The sequence below is a fragment of the Martes martes genome, assembly GCF_963455335.1.
Source record: "Martes martes genome assembly, chromosome: 11".
Classification (NCBI taxonomy): Eukaryota; Metazoa; Chordata; class Mammalia; order Carnivora; family Mustelidae; genus Martes; species Martes martes.
Genome location: NC_137899.1, coordinates 88,879,428 through 88,898,243, shown reverse-complemented (window position 1 = coordinate 88,898,243; position 18,816 = coordinate 88,879,428). Strand labels below are relative to the sequence as shown.

The window sequence follows — 18,816 nt, the reverse complement described above, 5'->3', positions numbered from 1 at the left end:
CTCAGCTAACAAAATATCAAATGAAACCAAACCCAAGAATAACCTAGTTTCAGACCTGGATTCAAAATAGAAATTGCATTTGTCTCCTTGAGAAACTCCTCCGGGTCATGGATCAGAACCAATAAAATCTGTGTGTTTTCCTACCTGACAGCAAACTTCAATTTCTCTCTGTATGAGGTTAATTTTATCACTATTTAAACATTTATGTGCCGGTTAGCAAAAGTAAAATGATTTTACATTCTGTCTGTGTTGATCTCCGGAATGAGAGATCAAGGCACGAAAACGTGAAGTGACTTGTTCTGGGTGTCACTGTCAGGGGTAAACAGTGTAAGGAGAACGTCGAGCCTCCACCAACCTTGGGAGCACTGCTGAGCAAGCCATGGGGCTACCCCTCCAGCCAGTAATAGCTAAATGGGCAATTTGTTTCACAAGGAGATATGAAAGAAGGAAATTTTTTTAGCACCCTAACACCTGTTTAAAGTGATCCTTTCACTCCCTGTTGGGCAGAATTCCACAAGAAATAGAATATTTTGTTTCCACGGTACCTCAGTCTTACGCACCTGAAAATGTGCAGCCAACAGAAAGACAGGCATGTCACCAAGGAGGTGACATTTGGGAAGGTGCTGCTACTGCTCAGAAGGGCAAAAACATGTATTTCTATTATCACAGTTTCAATAAGAGTGTAAAACTGCAAAAGGAGTGCAGCGGTGTATGGGCACGGGGCTGACACCAGGAGGAAACTGTGACACACTGTTATTAGGATGACTGTAGCCTTGTCTCCCTCACAAGGCTGTCTCCAGACACAAACACGCTGAGACAAACGAGCCTTTCACCGGCAGGATGGACTCTGCCTGCAGGGAAAGCCCAGGTTCCAGGGGAGAAAGGCTGCCGAAGTCTTTAAAAGATCAAAAATTATTTTCTCTTCCAAGACTTAATAAACAAAACAGCATTTCAATTTGTCAGCAAGAAACATCTTCCATTCGAAGAAACACAGAAACCCAAACTCTACGTAAGGAACTCCATTCACCGCGTAATGCCATCACCTCGGCTCAAGGGGGCGCACGCTTAACGGCACGGGGCTACTCTTCTTGTCCCTTATTTCATTCTCCAGGAAGGATTTCAACCCAGAGGGCATGCCACCGGCAAGTATACGAAAACTGAACTGGCCTAAGCAGAAAACTCACATGGAATGTAAACCAAGAGTCTTTTTTAAAGTCTTCATGTTGGTTTAGGAGAAACAATGACGACAACAACAAAAGCATTCTCCCGTGTTCCTACTCCTGCCAAATCTCTAACAGTGAATTTAGTGCAGAAACATACACTGTAGGCTCCTCCTCACTTCACCAGTGAGCTCTCTATCTTGTGTTCATCCTTATTCCCTAATGCCTAGCACATAGCTGGCTCCAATAACTTAATACTAAACCATCATTAAAATATCTGCCATATCGGAATCCAGATTTCTGAGTCATCCACATGGTGTTATAGATTTCCAAGACTCCCGAAAGGTTTACAAACCAGTCTCTCCCTTGTATTCCTTTACCATGCCCCGTGAAAGCCTGTCTTGTTTATTTCACTATTAGACAATACTCAAGTATCATCCACAGACTCTCCATTTGCCTACAAAACAGTTTCCCTGCATTCCTCTCTAGCCACTCTACTCAGTCCTTTTCAACGCCAGCACACTAATCCTACTTCATCTCATCACACCCCGATCAAAATCCCCAGTGGTCCAATATTACTGCAAACAAAGGTCCCCAAACTTCAGCACGCATACAAATCACCTGAAGGGCTTGTTAAAACACAGATCATACGGCTGCATCCCTAGAGTTTATCATTTCATTAAGTATAAGGTAGGGATAAAAATCTGCACTTTTAGTATGTTCTCAGGGAACACTGGCCCAAAGCAATGGTTCCCAATTAGAGAATCGTAAATAAGTAGAACAAAATCACCTTAGGGACTAAAAAACAAAACAAAACAACAACAACGGAAAAACCGCCCCACCCAACACAGAAACAACAGAATCCAGTCCTTATCTGCAGTGATTCCCATTCGGAAGGTCTAGGAGGGGGCTAGGAATCAAGCCCTGGGTAAATTAAATGCATACCCTGCCTCAGAAATAATCAGTCTGAAAATTATCACAAATGCCTCAAGGCCTTCCACAAGCTGCGCCCCAACCTACCTAGCCAGAAGAAGGGGTCACTTATAGCGCAACCTTTCTCTTTCTCACTTATCTCTGAAGACCATTTTCCATTCCCTCTGGGCCACGTAACGCCATCTCATTTGCCGTTCCAATTACCTGGAGAGCCACTGCCATCTCCTCCACTCCTGTACTCCAGGAACCAGCTCATGATCATCCCCCAAGCCCTTTTTTGGTCCATTCCGCATGTTTCAGTGCAATTACAGGACACACTGTGCTAACTGCCTTCTTATATATTCAGCGACATTAGCTCATTGGTGTGCCTGCCACTGTACATCCCATTTGTGGATGGGTGTATAGCCTAGTATCACTCAGTGACCTGTGACTGGAAAGAATTTTGGAAGGAATCACAAAACACAGAGAGCTAAAAACAAGGTAAAAGTTGCAGAATAATTTTTACTGTATAATAACAATTTAAATTATTTAGATGAACTTCTTATTCAAAAATACTTCATTCTCAAATCTGTGGGTTAATAAAGATGAGTAGAATACATAGTTAAGAAACAACCACAGATTAATTCAAGTCATAATTAAGGTCATTCTTCCAACATATGTTGAAGAAAACAGAAGATGGGGGCAGGAGAGTAGATAAGTAAGAGGAGAAAAATGGACAAGAAGAAAGCGAAGAACAGTCATACCTTGATCTGAAACCAATTAAAATAATAAATGAAATGATATTTCTATGTTAGACACCTCACCTTGTATTATTAGATCAGTTTTAGTTTTATGTTCTTTATCTGTCCAATAGCGTATGCCAATGATATACGAACACATTATCATGGAACAGTAACAGTATTTCCAAGTGTACGATTTGGGTACTACCAGTTTACTGAGAGCCATAACAAACAACCGAGACCTCTTCTATGTCCTAAACACATCCTGGAAGGGGAAAGCAGTGGGGAACAGGAAGTAACTGCTAATGGACACAAACTTTCTAGAGTGTTGAAAATATTCTAAAATTGTACAATGGTGATGGCTATACAACTCCGTAAGTTTACCAAAACCACTGAAATCTGTACTTTAAGCGCATGAATCTTATGCCATATAAATTATCTCAATAAAGCTGTTTGGGTGCCTGGGTGGCTCAGTTGTTAAGCGGCTGCCTTCAGCTCAGGTCATGATCCCAGAGTCCTGGGATTGGGGCCCACAATGGGCTCTCTGCTCTGCAAGAGGCCTGCTTTTCCTCTCCTACTGCCCCTGCTTGGGTTCCCTCTCTATGTCTCTCTCTGTCAAATAAATAAATAAAATCTTTTTTTAAAAAGCTATTTAAGTAGGCAAAACAACTCCTATCATAAAATGAAGGTAAGATCCCCAAATCACTTCATTTGAAACCACATGTGTGAAAGGTGTAAGTCATTTCATAAAGCCAAAAACATGCATTTTAAATCATGTTTACATTTCAACTGTTCCTGTCTGATGGAATTTAAAGTTCCTTAGTGTATTATAAACATTTTTAATACAAGTCAGTGGTTTTTGTTTTCCAAAGTGTGGGAATTGTATATGTTGGACAAATTCAAACGAAGTAGAGCTAAGTAAGGCATATCTGACTTCATTCATTACCATAATTAATTCTTCATGATAGCATTACAAATACAAACCTAACAGACGTAAAAGCTATTTTCAACTTACAGCATTAGTCTAAGTATGTCATATATCAGGGATCATAAGAACTTATAAAATATTTTATAACCTTGCAAAAGTAGGTTTAGATAGTCTGTAAATACTTTCTAGGGCTTGATATATTCAAATCTGAAATGCCGTAAGTACTATGATACAAATAATTCCATATGATAATACTAAGTATCTAATATTATCCAACATGTCTACATAATACAAATTGCTAGTATTCCATGGTATCTCTCTATTCATATATTTTTAATCTACCTATATTTATCTATCCATCTATCTATTTGAGAGAGCATGCAAGTGGGGACAGGAGAGAGGGGCAGAGAGGAGAGAGAATCTTAAGGAGGCTCCACTCCCAGCACAGAGCCTGATGTGGGGCTCAAGTTCACAACCCTGAGATCGTGACCTGAGCTGAAATCAAGAGTCAGACATTTAACCAACTGAGCCACCTAGGCACCCCAATACGTATCTTTCTGTTTAAAGAGGATCTCTTAAACCCATAGTGACAAACCCAAAAAGATTGGGGTATGTTCTTCAAAATGTCAGAGAAGTTAGTGGACATTTTTATCACTGGTTCCTTCTAAGCACTGTGTCCTTTTCCCCTCTGGCTACCCTCTCCTTTCCCCTTTGGCTATCTTTAAGGCTTTCTTCTTTGGTTCTCAGCAACCTGGATGCAGCATCTGGGTACTGGTTTTCTTTGTGTTAATGTTGCTTAGGATTTGTTGAGCTTCCTGGATCCATAGGTTTATGTTTTTCAATAAATTTAGAAACTTTTGGTCATTTCTTCTGATAATTTTCTACCCCAATAACTCTCTCCCCTCTCCTCTGTACCTGTGACTACAAAATGCTAAACTGCAGGATACGGGCCCATTATAGACAATAGGGCTTTGTTCGTGTTTCTTTGCAATCGGCTTTCTCCCTATGCTTCATTTTGGATCGTTCCCATTGATTCATCTTCAAGTTCTCTGACCTTTTCTTCTATAGCAGGCAATCGGCAGCTAAAGGCACCTGGTACATTTTTCATTTCAGATATTAATTTTTATTAACTTCCTTAAATCCCAGCTAAAGTCGCATTCTTCTGCCTTTTCACAAACGTAAGAGTGTGCTGGACTCTGTGGATGCTTTGCAACTGAAAATGTGGACTGTCTTACTCTCGAGCGAGATTTGCTCTGACAGGCCGCTAACGTAGAGGAGGATCAGGCTGATGCCACAGAGACTTGGTTAGGCAAGATCTCAAGTCACCCCTACCCTACAGCCAGAACAGTCCTCTTACCACAACACAACCTTTCTGAGGCCACATCGGAAAGAACAGGGTGCTCGGCAAGTTGAGCCCACTCTGGCCACTCTGAATTCCCAACACTTCTAAGCATCTGGCAACATCTGGAATTGCCGATCAACATATAGTCCCACGGTGGCCATTTTCTGCCAAGCCCTGTGGTGCATCTGCACAGCTTCTTATTTGACCAAAGACCCAAGGGCACTCTTTTCAGACCGACGGGGGCACCTCCTCTGGGCAATTCCCTCTTCTCCACCTCCACCATCCCACCCCACAGATTCCAGCTGCTTCCACATCCCCAAACTCTCACCTCTGCTTCCTCTGCTTAGGGAGCCTGCTGCTGTCTGCCTTGATTTCACTTCCTTATGCTACAGTGTGGCAGGTGTCCCCCGAGCGGAAGCTGGGATGAATGAGGGATTCACTTCATGTGTTCTCTGCTCTCAAATGAACGTGCTGACTGCCTCAGTCCATCCAGCTTTAGAGTTGCTTACAACAGGAGGTAACTTCATCATGGCTAGAACCAAAAGTCCCTCATTCTTACCACTTTTGAAATGGCCTTGAAGTCTATTTTCTTGTTTCATCCTTAAACATGGGACATGTTTGTGGGGAAAGCACATATTTCTGTGATATTTATAAATCAAGATATAAAATGTTAAAGCACCAATTTCTCAGCAATCAAATAAGATACCTTATTTGATACACAAATATTCATCAAGCAGCTACTATGGACACGTGGTAATAGACAAAGCAGCAAAAAGAATGCAGAGGATATAGGTGCAACCTGTATTCTTTTCACTGAGCCATCAGACACAGAGCACACAGACTGCACCCAAAAAAAGTCTAATGAATGAGTAGCCAAGAATCCATCATTCAATCCAACAGAAGCATACCTTACTCTTAAAAATGACAACAATTTAAATTCATGATTTATTTCTTCCTGCAAATACTCCTATTTGCCATCCAAGTAATTTCATTCCTACACAGTTATATTTTTCAATTTCCTACATGTACTTAATTTTTTTCTTATTAGTAGGTACTATCTAACCAAGTCACTTCTATTTAGCTATGTCAAATTTGCTTCAGCTAACTCTTAATCGAATTTCCAATCCTCATCTGGCCAAATCAAATATATTTTCCTAGCACACGGAGAGAAAATATAATAAAATTTCTAAATACCATCTCTGCATCATCATACCAAACAGTAATATCATTTCTCCGATCTTCAACAAATCAAAGTGATACATTTATACCTTAGGGTTATTTTCATCTCTCAAAACACACTCTTGACCTGTCATTTACTCCAATATATGCAAGAGATGACTGTAAGAAAACAGCCATAAAACTAAGCTACATATGTTCATAAAATACTGTTTAAGAACATTTTAATACTGATTACCTTAATATACGACTCATTCCAGAGAAGTCAAGTACATTACGACAGAAAGTCAAATACTATACATCCTCAATTGCAACATATTGCGAATCTCCTAATATGAAAGCCTGGCAAAAAAAAAAGTTGAAAGGTCTTTTTGGAAGATGAGGGAAGTTGATGACATCAGCAGCATCACCCTTAAATAGCATCGTGGCTTTCTCACTGTTTATGAGTAAGGGAACATTTTAGGTGCAGATTTTTCATTCCAACCTATTATTCCACATCAAGATGGTGCCATATCTGTAAAAGGACCTTACCTGCAGAACATCTTGGATCTTCACCCACACGTCCGCCATATCGTACAACTTGACATCGTCCTGCTGAGTCAGTGGGGCCACAACAGTGTCCTGTAGATACCCCAGGACCACAGAGTGTGCAGTGGCTACAGCATTAAACTTGTCAAACAGCAACTCCAGCAGCTCCAGAAGCAACCTGGTGAAAAAGCAGATAATATTTACATCCACACACGCATGCCCATGAAGATGGCTTATGATGGCCTGCACAAAAACCATTAACCTTGGAGACAGTGCATGGGATTTTCACAGATCGATCTCCAATGGTTGTAGGATCGAAGCAATTCTTGGAGTCTAAACCTCAGTTTCCTCTGCTAGAGAATGGAGAGGATGCAAGAATGGAAAAGCCAGTGGTGACGCCCCTGAACCAGCAGTAACAGCTCATGCGTCCTTTTTATCATATTTGAGCGATCACCACACTACTACTCTGTATTCACACAGGCAGTTTCTCCGAGAAATTCAGGCAATTTTTCAGACAACAGTTCCAATGTTACACAGAACATGCTATTTCCCAGCGATAAATTGGGCACTTTGGTAAGGATGCTAATCCTTTTAGTCACGCAAAGCTGTGCCTACCATTCAGATGTATGGCCTGAGTTGCCTGAAAAAAAAAATACACACCTGCCAAGCAATCTGACTCTCACCACAGGGAGCAGCTTAGGCATCTGCATTATCTCATTTTTCATAGTGAGAGATGCTGGACACATATTATTACATCCATTTTATGTACTCAAGGACACAAAATGAGGTTGCAAGGCAGTTGAGCCTAGAACAAAAGTTGATTTCCGTGTCAGTGCATTTAACCACGTACCTCTTGCTGTAGCTCTAGAATGCAGATGTGCATTCGGAGATAGCTTGAAGCTTTATGTCAGGAATGCCAAGTAATTCCTCTAACACTGAGCCTTACAGCTTCACTGATCACCTAGGCTTGGAATTATTTTTTCCTCCTCTGAACTTGTATGTATTTTATCCCACTTGTAAGAAACCTATATGTGGCTCGTGTATGTGACTCAGTCAATGTGGGTCACAAGTATTTACACAGAGATGTTTTACCTCCCTTCTTCGATATTAGTCTTTCAATATGGGAAACTGTTTTATACATCTCCATATGCTTAGGAGCATTGAAAACATGATCAGCAAATATTTGCTAAATTGAATCTGTGTACCAAGAATGAATCCAGAAAATTCTGGAATGTGACCTTTACTGTGTATTGCGGGCTCTCAGTTCAGAGTTCCTAAGAAGACTTACAGAGCAACCTGAAAAGTGGAAACGGAAAGCAAAAGAGCTTATCAGCTATGTCAATTAACAAGATTTTATTACCATAAATAAGAGGTCATAACTACAATTTCATCAAAATGTATAGCCTATTATCTATTCCTATGGCTACTTTACTGCCCAATTATTATAATTAATGTGCCAGTGTGACAGCCAATAACTATCTTATGATAAAACCCTAATATCTGTTTGACATTTTAATTTAGATGAGACAGAATCAATAAAAATTTATGTAGTACTCCCAGTTTAGAACACACATAATCCAGAAATTAAACACTATATTTGTAAATAGGAGCCATTCTACCTTTGGGAATGATGGGATTTTTTTAAAAAAATCTTTTAAAGGTCAAATCACATTTATACTGACATATACGTGAAACAATTCTTTCTCATCTGTTACAGGAGAAATTCTCAAACATCAGCAGAGGGTACAGAGGAAGATGTGTCTAATGTAACAGTCAAAACAGTTAATTCAGTGTAGGGAAATGATCTGTATAAAACTGATATCTGGCATCATACAGAGTAAATTCCTGATTAAGTGAAGGCTCGACTTTTCAAATAAAGATTTAAGTTAAGTATGTAAGCCTTGTGGTTCCCAAATATCAATCCACAGACCCCAGAGTATTTTTCAGGGATAGACAGGAAAATAAGAAGAACAGGAACATTTATCAACTTTTCACAAAAGTAAATTCATTTGGTATTTTTGGTACTCTCTTGATAGGAAAATCTCATTTTCTATCACGATGGCAATTAACCCTGCCAAATGTCCTTAACTTGACAAAATTAAAAATAACCTTATGCTATACACTAACGGTTCTTGCCATCCTATTGATCCAGGACATCCAGAAGCCTGAGGCACACTGGTGTCCAACTGCCCAATGGCATGAAGCTCCAGGTACAGGCCTGCAAACCAGCAATGAAGCAGAAAACGCTGGAAAAGAGGTGGCTCCTCTGAATGCAGGGGTGCTGCTGTCTGATCATCTCCAGGGCCACCAAGCTCCATGACTGCATGCCCTGACAGCCACTCAAGGACAAGGGCAGTTGAGCAAGTCGGGGCAGTGCTCTATTTAGAAAAGAGAAAGAGCAGGGAATTGGGGTTTAGGGATGAGATTCATGGTAACTATTGACATCATGGAAATAGCAACCCTTCGATAAAATGCTGACACATTGCCAGCTTCCCTCAATCCTGAACAATCTAGACCAAGACGGACTTGTTGTCATAGGACCATCACAACCATAACAGAAGCTACACAGGAAAGAAAGGAGAAGAGACAGGCCGAAAGTGAAGGGAGTCTGGTTGCAGCTCTGCCTACATTTGAAACATTGACCCATTTCAAAGACAGAGACACTCTCCTCTGCCTTACCACAGCACAAGCATGGCAATATTAATAAAAGCCACAGTTCTTACACCAAAATTAAAGACTTCAACACTGCAAATGATACCATCAAGAAAGTGAAAAGACATCCCCCGAAATGGGTGAAAATATTTAAAAATCATTCATCTGACAAAGGATTTGTATCTAGCCAATCTAAAGATTTCTTACAACTCACAATAAAAAGAAGAATAACCACATTTTAAGATAGATAAAGGTTTTGAAAATATTTCTCCAAAGAAGATATATGAATAACCAAAAGGCAAACAAAAGACATGCAACATCAGAGAAATTCAAGTCAGAATCACAAGATACCATCGCCCATCAGGATAGCTATATTCAAATAGGCAAGCGATCAAAAGTCCTGTTGAGGTCATAGAGAGAAAACGGAACTCTCAATACAATACTGGTGGGAATGTAAAACAGTAGAGCTGCTCTGGAAACGGGTTTGGCAATTCTTCAAAACATGAAACAGAAGGTTACCGTATGAACCCAGGAATTCCATTCCTAGATATATCCCCAAGAGAAATGAAAACATACGTGTACATAGAAACTTCTACACAGATGCTCATGGCAGCATTATTCCTAAAGTAAAATATTACAATAGTAAAGTTGTAAAAATGGAAATAATCCACATGTCCATCACCTCATCAACGGACAAACAAAATGTTCTATATTCGTACAACAGATTATTATTGGTTATCAAAGGGAATGAAGTGCTGGACATGCTACAAGAAGGATGATATATATTTATACATATATATGTATTTATATATATATTTTTTGCAGATATATTTTACATATATATATTACATATATATATATAAAATTTGCATATTCTGGGTATTTTGTATAAATAGAATCATGAAATATGTAGTCTTCTGTGACTTTTCTTACCTATCACATTTTCAAGGTTCATCCTTCTTATAGCATGTCCAGCACTTCATTCCCTTTGATAACCAATAATAATCTATTGCACAAATATAGAACATATATATATGTAAAATATATCCGCAAATTTTATATATATATATGTAAAAAATATATATACATAAAATATGTAAATATATATATATATATATATATAATATATCCATAGTTACTTAAGTGGGTGAGAATTGACTATTAATGCATATGGGGTTTATTTTTTTAGGGCCGGGGGACAATAATGTTCTGGAACCAGACAGAGGTGCTGAGTGCACAACCCTGTGGATACACTAAAAACCACTGAACTGTACACTTTCAATGGATGAACTGTGTAGTATCTGAATTTTATCTCAATATGTCTATTTTAAAAAGAAACCCGTCAGCTATGGCACTGAGTGAGGACAGCAGGGCCCACACCGATGTGTAGTGAGAACATATAAAATAGTGAAAAAGGAAACTGATGTCTCAAAAAGTGAAGTATTATGAAAGTGGATTCCTTTAGAGTCTTACTAGAGGAGGACATGAGGTTTTGTCTTTTGGCTGACTTGGTTTTGGTTTATGCTTCCCAGTTCTCTAAGTAACCTGTTAGAAATCAAGATTCATGGGCTTTCCCAGCATCAATAATTCCTCTATTCTTTATGAAGAAAAAAAAAAACCTCAACTTCTGCAAGTGTTCCCATCTATAAAAACAAAGTATGTATTAATACCTGTTTAGGGTTCTCACTGAACTGCTGGAAAGAGCACAGCAGAAAACAGACAGAACCAGGTAGAGGGAAGAGAATTCAGGTGCCCTCTGTCTGGGTTTCTGGCTTAAGCAACTCTGAAGATGATGGTTATCTTTCCTGAGAGTGAGTGAATTCAAGTGAAGACAGAAATTTGGAAAGAGGGTTCCTGGGTTTACATCTGGTTACGTTTAAGGTGTTATTTATTTAAGCACTTGGATATGCAAATCTGGAGCTCAGAGGAGAGACTGACACTGGAAATTTTTAAGAATGATAAATATTTGAGAGGAAGCGATCACTCAGGATAATATGCAGAGTAAGTAAGGCAAGCAAGGTTCACAGCCAACACTTCCCAAAACAGCAGCATTGAAAAGATGGTTAGGAAGTAGCTAGGGGGGAAGAATGAAGCCAGGAAAGGAAATTGTAGAAGACAAAGGAGAAGAGAATATTCACAGTCAAGGCTACACTGAGGTCAGAGGAGGTAAAGACAGAGAATCGTACAACTCACAGGTCCCAGTGACCTTGGCAAGAGGATTGCAGAGGAGCACTGGAAGCTGACCCCTCCCCAGTGGAATGAGGAGTGAATGGCTAAGGAAAGAGAAACCGAAGTCAAAACACACACTTCGCAAAGGCACAACATCCCTTACCAACATATGCACTCCTTAAAAAAGAAAAAGTAAGATAACTCTCTCCTGAAGCATCAAAGAATAAGAGAGATCGGGAAATCACTCACATAAACAGGACATAAATCCACACTAGTCTGGCCCAATTTAGAGCCACCAGAAATCAAGAGAAACAAGATGAATATTCATAGACACTCGCCAACTGCCCACACGACACTAGAGTGAGAAAACAAGCGACTGTCTTCAGCTGTAGACATACTCAGGGTCACCCAAACACACAAAGCCCCACTCAAGTTATTCCCCACTCCCACCACAACATTTAAATAAATAAAAGAAATAAACCATTCCATTGCGGTTAACTCGGTCACTTAAATCATTTTAGGCACAAGGTTTCACCACTGATCTAAAAGACAAATGAGCAGACAGAATTAATAAAGTACTAGAGACTCCTTAAACGGAACTTAACAAAAGGCCTCATACACAAAGAAGCCTAAGAACCTCCAAGATTAAAATTTCAATTAATTGCCATTTCTACCCTTCAGAAAAAAAGAACACACATTGTCTCTCTCACATGCACCACAGCGGTCCTATCTAGAGGCACAAAATAGTGTGCATTAACAGCAATACGGCATCACAGGTGGCACAGGGACATGGTAATCCTGGGATGACCAGATAGTATAAATACCACTGAGAACCACAGACCTGAAGCCAAGCCAGCTCCCTGCTACATATCCGTGGGACCTTCACAACATCATGAGGGTATTCCAAATCGCAGGTTCCTCAAACACAAACTTCTTCAATTACAGTTTCCTAATCACAGACACTGAGAAATAGATGCAAAAAATGTACGTAAAGTCCCAAAAGCTTCTGCGCAGCAAAGGAAACAGTCAACAAAACAAAGAGGCAACTCACGGAATGGGAGAAGATATTTGCCAATGACACTATAGACAAAGGGCTGATAACCAAGATCTATGAAGAACTCCTCAAACTCAACACCCAAAAAACAGATAATCATGTCAAGAAATGGGCAGAAGAGGGGCGCCTGGGTGGCTCAGTGGGTTAAGCCTCTGCCCTCGGCTCATGTCATGATCTCAGGGTCCTGGGATTGAGCCCCGCATTGGGCTCTCTGCTCAGCAGGGAGCCTGCTTCCCCCCCTCCCCTGCCCGCCTCTCTGTCTACTTGTGATCTCTCTGTCAAATAAATAAATAAAATCTTTAAGAAATGGGCAGAAGACGTGAACAGACACTTCTCCAAAGACATACAAATGGCTAACAGACACGTGAAAAAAATGTTCATCATCACTAGGCATCAGGGAAATTCCAATCAAAACCACACTGAGATACCACCTTACACCAGTTAGAATGGCCAAAATCAACAGGACAGGAAACGACATGTGTTGAAGAGGATGTGGAGAAAGGGGAACCCTCTTCCACTGCTGGTGGGAATGCAAGTTGGTTCAGCCACTTTGGAAAACATTGTGGAGGTTCCTTAAGAAATTAAAAATAGAGCTGCCCTATGACCCTGCAATTGCACTGCTGGGTATTTATCTTTGATACAGATGTACTGAAAAGAAGGGCCATCTGTACCCCAATGTTCATAGCAGCAATGGCCACGGTCGCCAAACTGTGGAAAGAAACAAGATGCCCTTCAAACGGACGAATGGATAAGGAAGATGTGGTCCATATACACTATGGAGTATTATGCCTCCATCAGGAAGGATGAATACCCAACATTTTTTATGAACATGGATGGGACTGGAGGAGATTATGCTGAGTGAAATAAATCAAGCAGAGAAAGTCAATTATCATATGGTTTCACTTACTTGTGGAGCATAAGGAATAACACAGAGGACATTGGGAGATGGAGAGGAGAAGTGACCTGGGAGAATTCAGAGGGGGAGACGAACCATAAGAGACTGTGGACTCTGAGAAACAAACTGAGGGTTCTGGAAGGGAGAAGGATGAGGGGATGGTTGAGCCTGGTGGTGGGTATTAAGGAGGGCACATATTGCATGGAGCACTGGGTGTGGTGCATAAACAATGAATCTTGGAGCACTGAAAAAAATAAAATTAAATTAAGATGTTAAAAAAAAATGCATGTAAAAGTAAACTGAAAAAGCAAACCTGAAACAACAGTAAGTTGTTTTCTGTACCTTTAGCAGATACCATCTGAAAGGGGAGAGGGGGAGAGACACAGGAGATGCTCCAGATTTCTGCATGGCCCAGGTGCACCTCTGTCCCTCAGTCAGCTCCGTCAGTAAGATACAGCAGCATCATTCCAGTAAGACCCCTGCTTCAGTTTACTTGGATCTGAGGTCTGTCACTGATAACCGAAGGAGGCCTTACTCACAGGGTAAGAGCCAATTCCTTCATTCCTCTGCGACTCTATATGCCCTCCAAAAATAGACGGTCACAACAGACACAGAGTAGTGACAAAACAGTGACATGCATGGCCTCCTGCAACAGAAAATAAGGGCAGAAGCCTTAGTTTACGTCTCCCTGTAACCACATGTCTCCTCCAACACAAGGCCCAATGGCCAGAATGAGGTAACAGTCAAATGTCGTGGGTACCTGAGTCCATGAGTAGGGTGGCAGCAATATTAGAAGTTTAGTTTGGAGACACTGACCTGGGGTCCTCAGCATGGGGCTGGTGGCTAAAGTCAGCATAGTGAAAGAGAGCTCTGAAACAGGAAGGCTGAAGTAGGAGGGCAAAGAGGATGATGACAACAGTGACGAGGACTGCAACAAAGACCACTGCGCCAAACACAGCCACACTGATTACATGCCGGGCACTGTGGGAAGTGCTTTACTTGGATCATCTCATTGAAACCTTTGGCCAACACTATAGGGAAGGTACTGCTTTCATCCCCATTTTAAAGACAACGAAACTGTAACACAGATAAGGTTTAAACAAAGGCCTCCGTTTTAGAGGCTGTTCCTTTTAGGGGTATTAGGAAAAAGGGAAGTCGTTTTTAAGAAGAGGCCACAGGTGCCTGGGTGGCTCCACTGGTTAAGGCTTCAACTCATGATTCTGGCTCCGGTCGTGATCCCCAGGTCGTGAGATGGACCCCCGCGCTGAGCTCCTCACTTAGCAGGGAGTCTGCTTCGGATCTTCTCTCTCCCTCTCCCTCCACGCACAGTCTCTCACTCTCTAATAAATAGATCTTGGAAGGAAGGAAAGACGGGAGGGAGGGAGGGAGAGAGGGAGGCCGAAACAGTATCAGTACTGTACAATGCCATGGAAACCAAGGCTGGAAAAAATGGCAATAGAACTGTCTATACTGACTCTGCCTTCTCACCGTAAACTAGTTTTTACCTCTGGTATTCTCTAAAACAACTCTTGCAAAAGTCTCCAACATCATTTTGCTCCATCTAACAGACACTCTCCAGCCCTTATTTAAGTAAGTGCAGCACTGGTTTCTGCCGACCACTCGCTCCTCCTTGAGACACTGCCTCCCCCTGGTCCACAAGCCAACACTCTTCTGCTTTCCTTCCACCTCTCTGGTGGCTCCTTCTCAGAAGCCTCGTCCTCAGCCTGTTCCCGGAGTCCTGTGAACGCTTCCCAATCCTCACACTCTGGGTGACTGATAACAAGGTGAGGAAATACGTTACATATTATAACCTCCTGGTTTCAGAAGCCCATAATAAAAAAAATATTTCACATTTAACTACCCTCTCAAAAGGATACCTTACAAATCTTAACGTGAGAATCAAAGGTATAGTTCAAGCTGAAAGACACATGCACTCAGAGCTAACTTTAATAATACTGTAATAAAATCTGTTTTGTGTTAAAAAAACAAAAACAAAAACCCCACAGAAGTATGGGACTGAAGGAGATATCTGTTCTTTAAACATACATCCAATTACCTGGCAGATTTTAGAAACAGCCCTCTTAAAAGTAAAATGTTACTTTTTTCCCCCAGATCCTCTACTGACTTCCCACTTGCAGTTACCCCTGTCTGCCTCGTCTTCAAGAAACATAACAAAATGTTAACGAACTGTTACAAGGAGACAAGGAGTGTCTATGGTATAAAGCTGTATCATCAAGCTGTGAAAAGTGTTCAATATTTAAGGTGAGATATGACTATCTGAATCTAAATTTAACATCCAGGGAACCTTGAATTAGTCATTCGGCTGGAAAACCCATGTTTGCAGCCAAGGAGCTGCCTTACTTGGTCATGAAGCAAAAACACACACACACACACAAGGTAGAAAATCGGTTCTGTTCTACTACTTCTTATCTGCTGAGACTTTAAAATCAGGGTTCTGCATCTTCCCACTGATAGACAAAGGCAAAAACTACAGACTATTTATTTCCCTACCACTATGCTCTAAGAGATAAGAAAACACTGACCTCCGAGCTTGGGTCTTCTGCGAAAAATTAAAGGAAATTGATCATCAATTATTTCCTATCAAAATGGTCTTAGTTCCACAGGTCTCTATCTCACATACACAGTTTCCTAATAAGCTTGGCTGAGCTAGTAGTTTTCATTTCAAAGCAGGACAGGATCCCACTTAATCTTCAGGGTTGTCTAATATCTACTTTTAAAAGGGTAGAGATAAGTTTTGCCACTTATTAATAACAATCTTCATGTAAAAAGAAGTTACTATTTGAGAAGTGCTGACTAATTCTCCATCTGCACGATGAAAAGAACAGGAAAAAACTATTAGCAACGTAGAAAGCCACAGAGCAAAAATAAAAAGCACACTGCACTGGGCCCTGGCGCTGGGAGCTTTCTTCCTGTGTCACTTCCCCACTGGTAAGTCAGCCTCTCATGCTCAGTGCCTGAAATCCGGGTCGATGACCCCAGTGAATTAATTCTAACATATGGCAGACTAGTGACTAAAATTAGAAAACAAACCTAGGCCTTCTTCCTTTTAATTAAAGAATTAGCATCATTCTTAGAAAAGCTTTTCCCAGATAACCTCTTCAACAGAAGGTGCTGGGAATACTGGAAGCCACAGGGAGAAGAGAGAAGTTGGATCCTGATCTCACACATACACAGAAGTCAACTCTAAGTGGGGTAAGGACTCAACCGTAGACCTGAAACCACAAAATTCTTAGAAGAAAACAGAGGTAAGATCCTTGACATCAGCCTCGGCAATGATTTTTTGGATTTGACACCAAAACCAAAAGCAGCACAAGTAAAAACAAACAAGCGGGACCATGTCAAATTAAAAAGCTTCAGCACAGCAAAGGAAACCACCAACAAAATGAGAAGCAACCCCCAGAGTGAAACAATATATTTGCAAATGATAGGGGCATCTGGGTGACTCAGTCAGTTAGGCGTCTGACTTGGGCTCAGACAAGGATCTTGGGGTCCTGGGATTGAGCCCCAAGTTGGGAATCCCTACTCCACAGGGAGTCTGCTTCTCCCACTCCCTCTCTCTGCCTGCTTGTACACACAGGCATGCTCTCTCTCTCTCTCTCTCAAACGAATAAAATCTTTAAGAAATACATTTGCAAATGATATATCTGATAAAGAGTTAATATGTATAATCTATAAAGAGTTCATACAACTCAGTAACCACAACAAAAAGGCATATACACACAATCCTATTTAAAAATAGGCAGAGAATTTGCGACGACGTGGACAGAACTAGAGGGTATTATGCTGAGTGAAATAAGTCAGTCGGAGAAAGACAATTGTCACATGATCTCCCTGATATGAGGAAGTGGAGATGCAACATGGGGGGTGTGGGGGGTAGGAAAAGAATAAATGAAATAAGATGGGATTGGGAGGGAGACAAACCATAAGTGACTCTTAATCTCACAAAACAAACTGAGGGTTGCTGGGGGGAGGGGGTCGGGAGAGGGAGGCTGGGTTATGGACATTGGGGAGGGTATGTGCTATGGTGAGTGCTGTGAAGTGTGTAAACCTGGCGATTGACAGACCTGTACCCCTGGGGATAAAAATACATTATATGTTTATAAAAATAAATTATATATATGTAAAATTACATATATATACACATATAATTTTTTCTATATTAAAAATTTTATATATATAAATATATATTTATATATAAAAATAAAAATAAAAATTTTTTATATATATAAAAAATAAAGATTAAAAAATTTAAAAAATTAAATTAAATTAAAAATTAAAAAAATTTTTAAAAAGTAGGCAGAGAACTAAATAAGACATTTTTCCAAGGAAGATATAAAAAAAACCAAAAGGTACGTAAAATGGTGCTCAGCATCACTCATCATCAGGGAAATACAAATCAAAGCCAAAATGAGATACCACCTCACACCTGGCAGAATGCCTATCATCAAATGACAACAAAAGAACAAATACTGGCAAGGACATGGAGAAGAGGGAATCCTTGTGCCCTGTTGGTTGGCAATGTTAATTGGTGGAGCCCCTACTAAAAATAGTATGGGGGTTCTGCAACAAATTAAAAATGCAACTGCCCTATAATCCAGCAATCCCATATCTAGGGATTGAAAGGAAATGACAGGGAACGAAAACAGGATCTCAAAAAGACGTCTGAGTTCTCATGTTTGTTTCAGCATTGCTCACAAGAGCTAAAATTGGAAAACAACGTAAGTGTCCATCAACGGATAAGCGGATAAAGAAGATGTGGTATGCATGTATGTGTATACACGCATATACATACACACCCATATACATACGTACAATGAAATATGATTTGGCCAGGAGAAAGGGGGACATCCTGTCATTTGTGACAACAGGGATGAAATCTGAGGGTATCAGGATAAGGGAAATAAGTCTAGCAAATACTATGTGTTTTCACATATGAGGAATCTTAAAAAAAAAAAAAGTCAAACTCAAAGAAACAGATTAGAATGATGGTTGCCAGGGGCTGGGGGTGGAGAAAATGGGGAGCTGGTCAAATAGTACAAACTTGTAGCTGTAATTGTGTAAGTTCTGGGTAGCTAATGTATAACATGGTGACTAAAGTTAATACCATATCATGGACTTGAGTAGATCATAAGTTCTCACTGCAAAAAAGAAATGGGAATTAACTGATGTGATGCAGTTGTTAGATAATGCTATGGCAGCAATCATTTTTGCACTATGTAAGGGTGTCCAATCAACATGT

General features: G+C 40.4%; 1 protein-coding gene across 1 annotated transcript in view; it reads right to left on the bottom strand.

The window, feature by feature from the left end:
• EXOC4 (exocyst complex component 4) overlaps window positions 1-18,816 on the bottom strand; it is a 721,703-nt gene that overhangs the window by 612,984 nt on the left and 89,903 nt on the right. Inside the window, exon 7 of the mRNA XM_080818086.1 lies at window positions 6,790-6,964. Coding sequence (XP_080674212.1) covers window positions 6,790-6,964 — 175 coding nt within the window. The remainder of the gene's footprint in view (window positions 1-6,789; window positions 6,965-18,816) is intronic.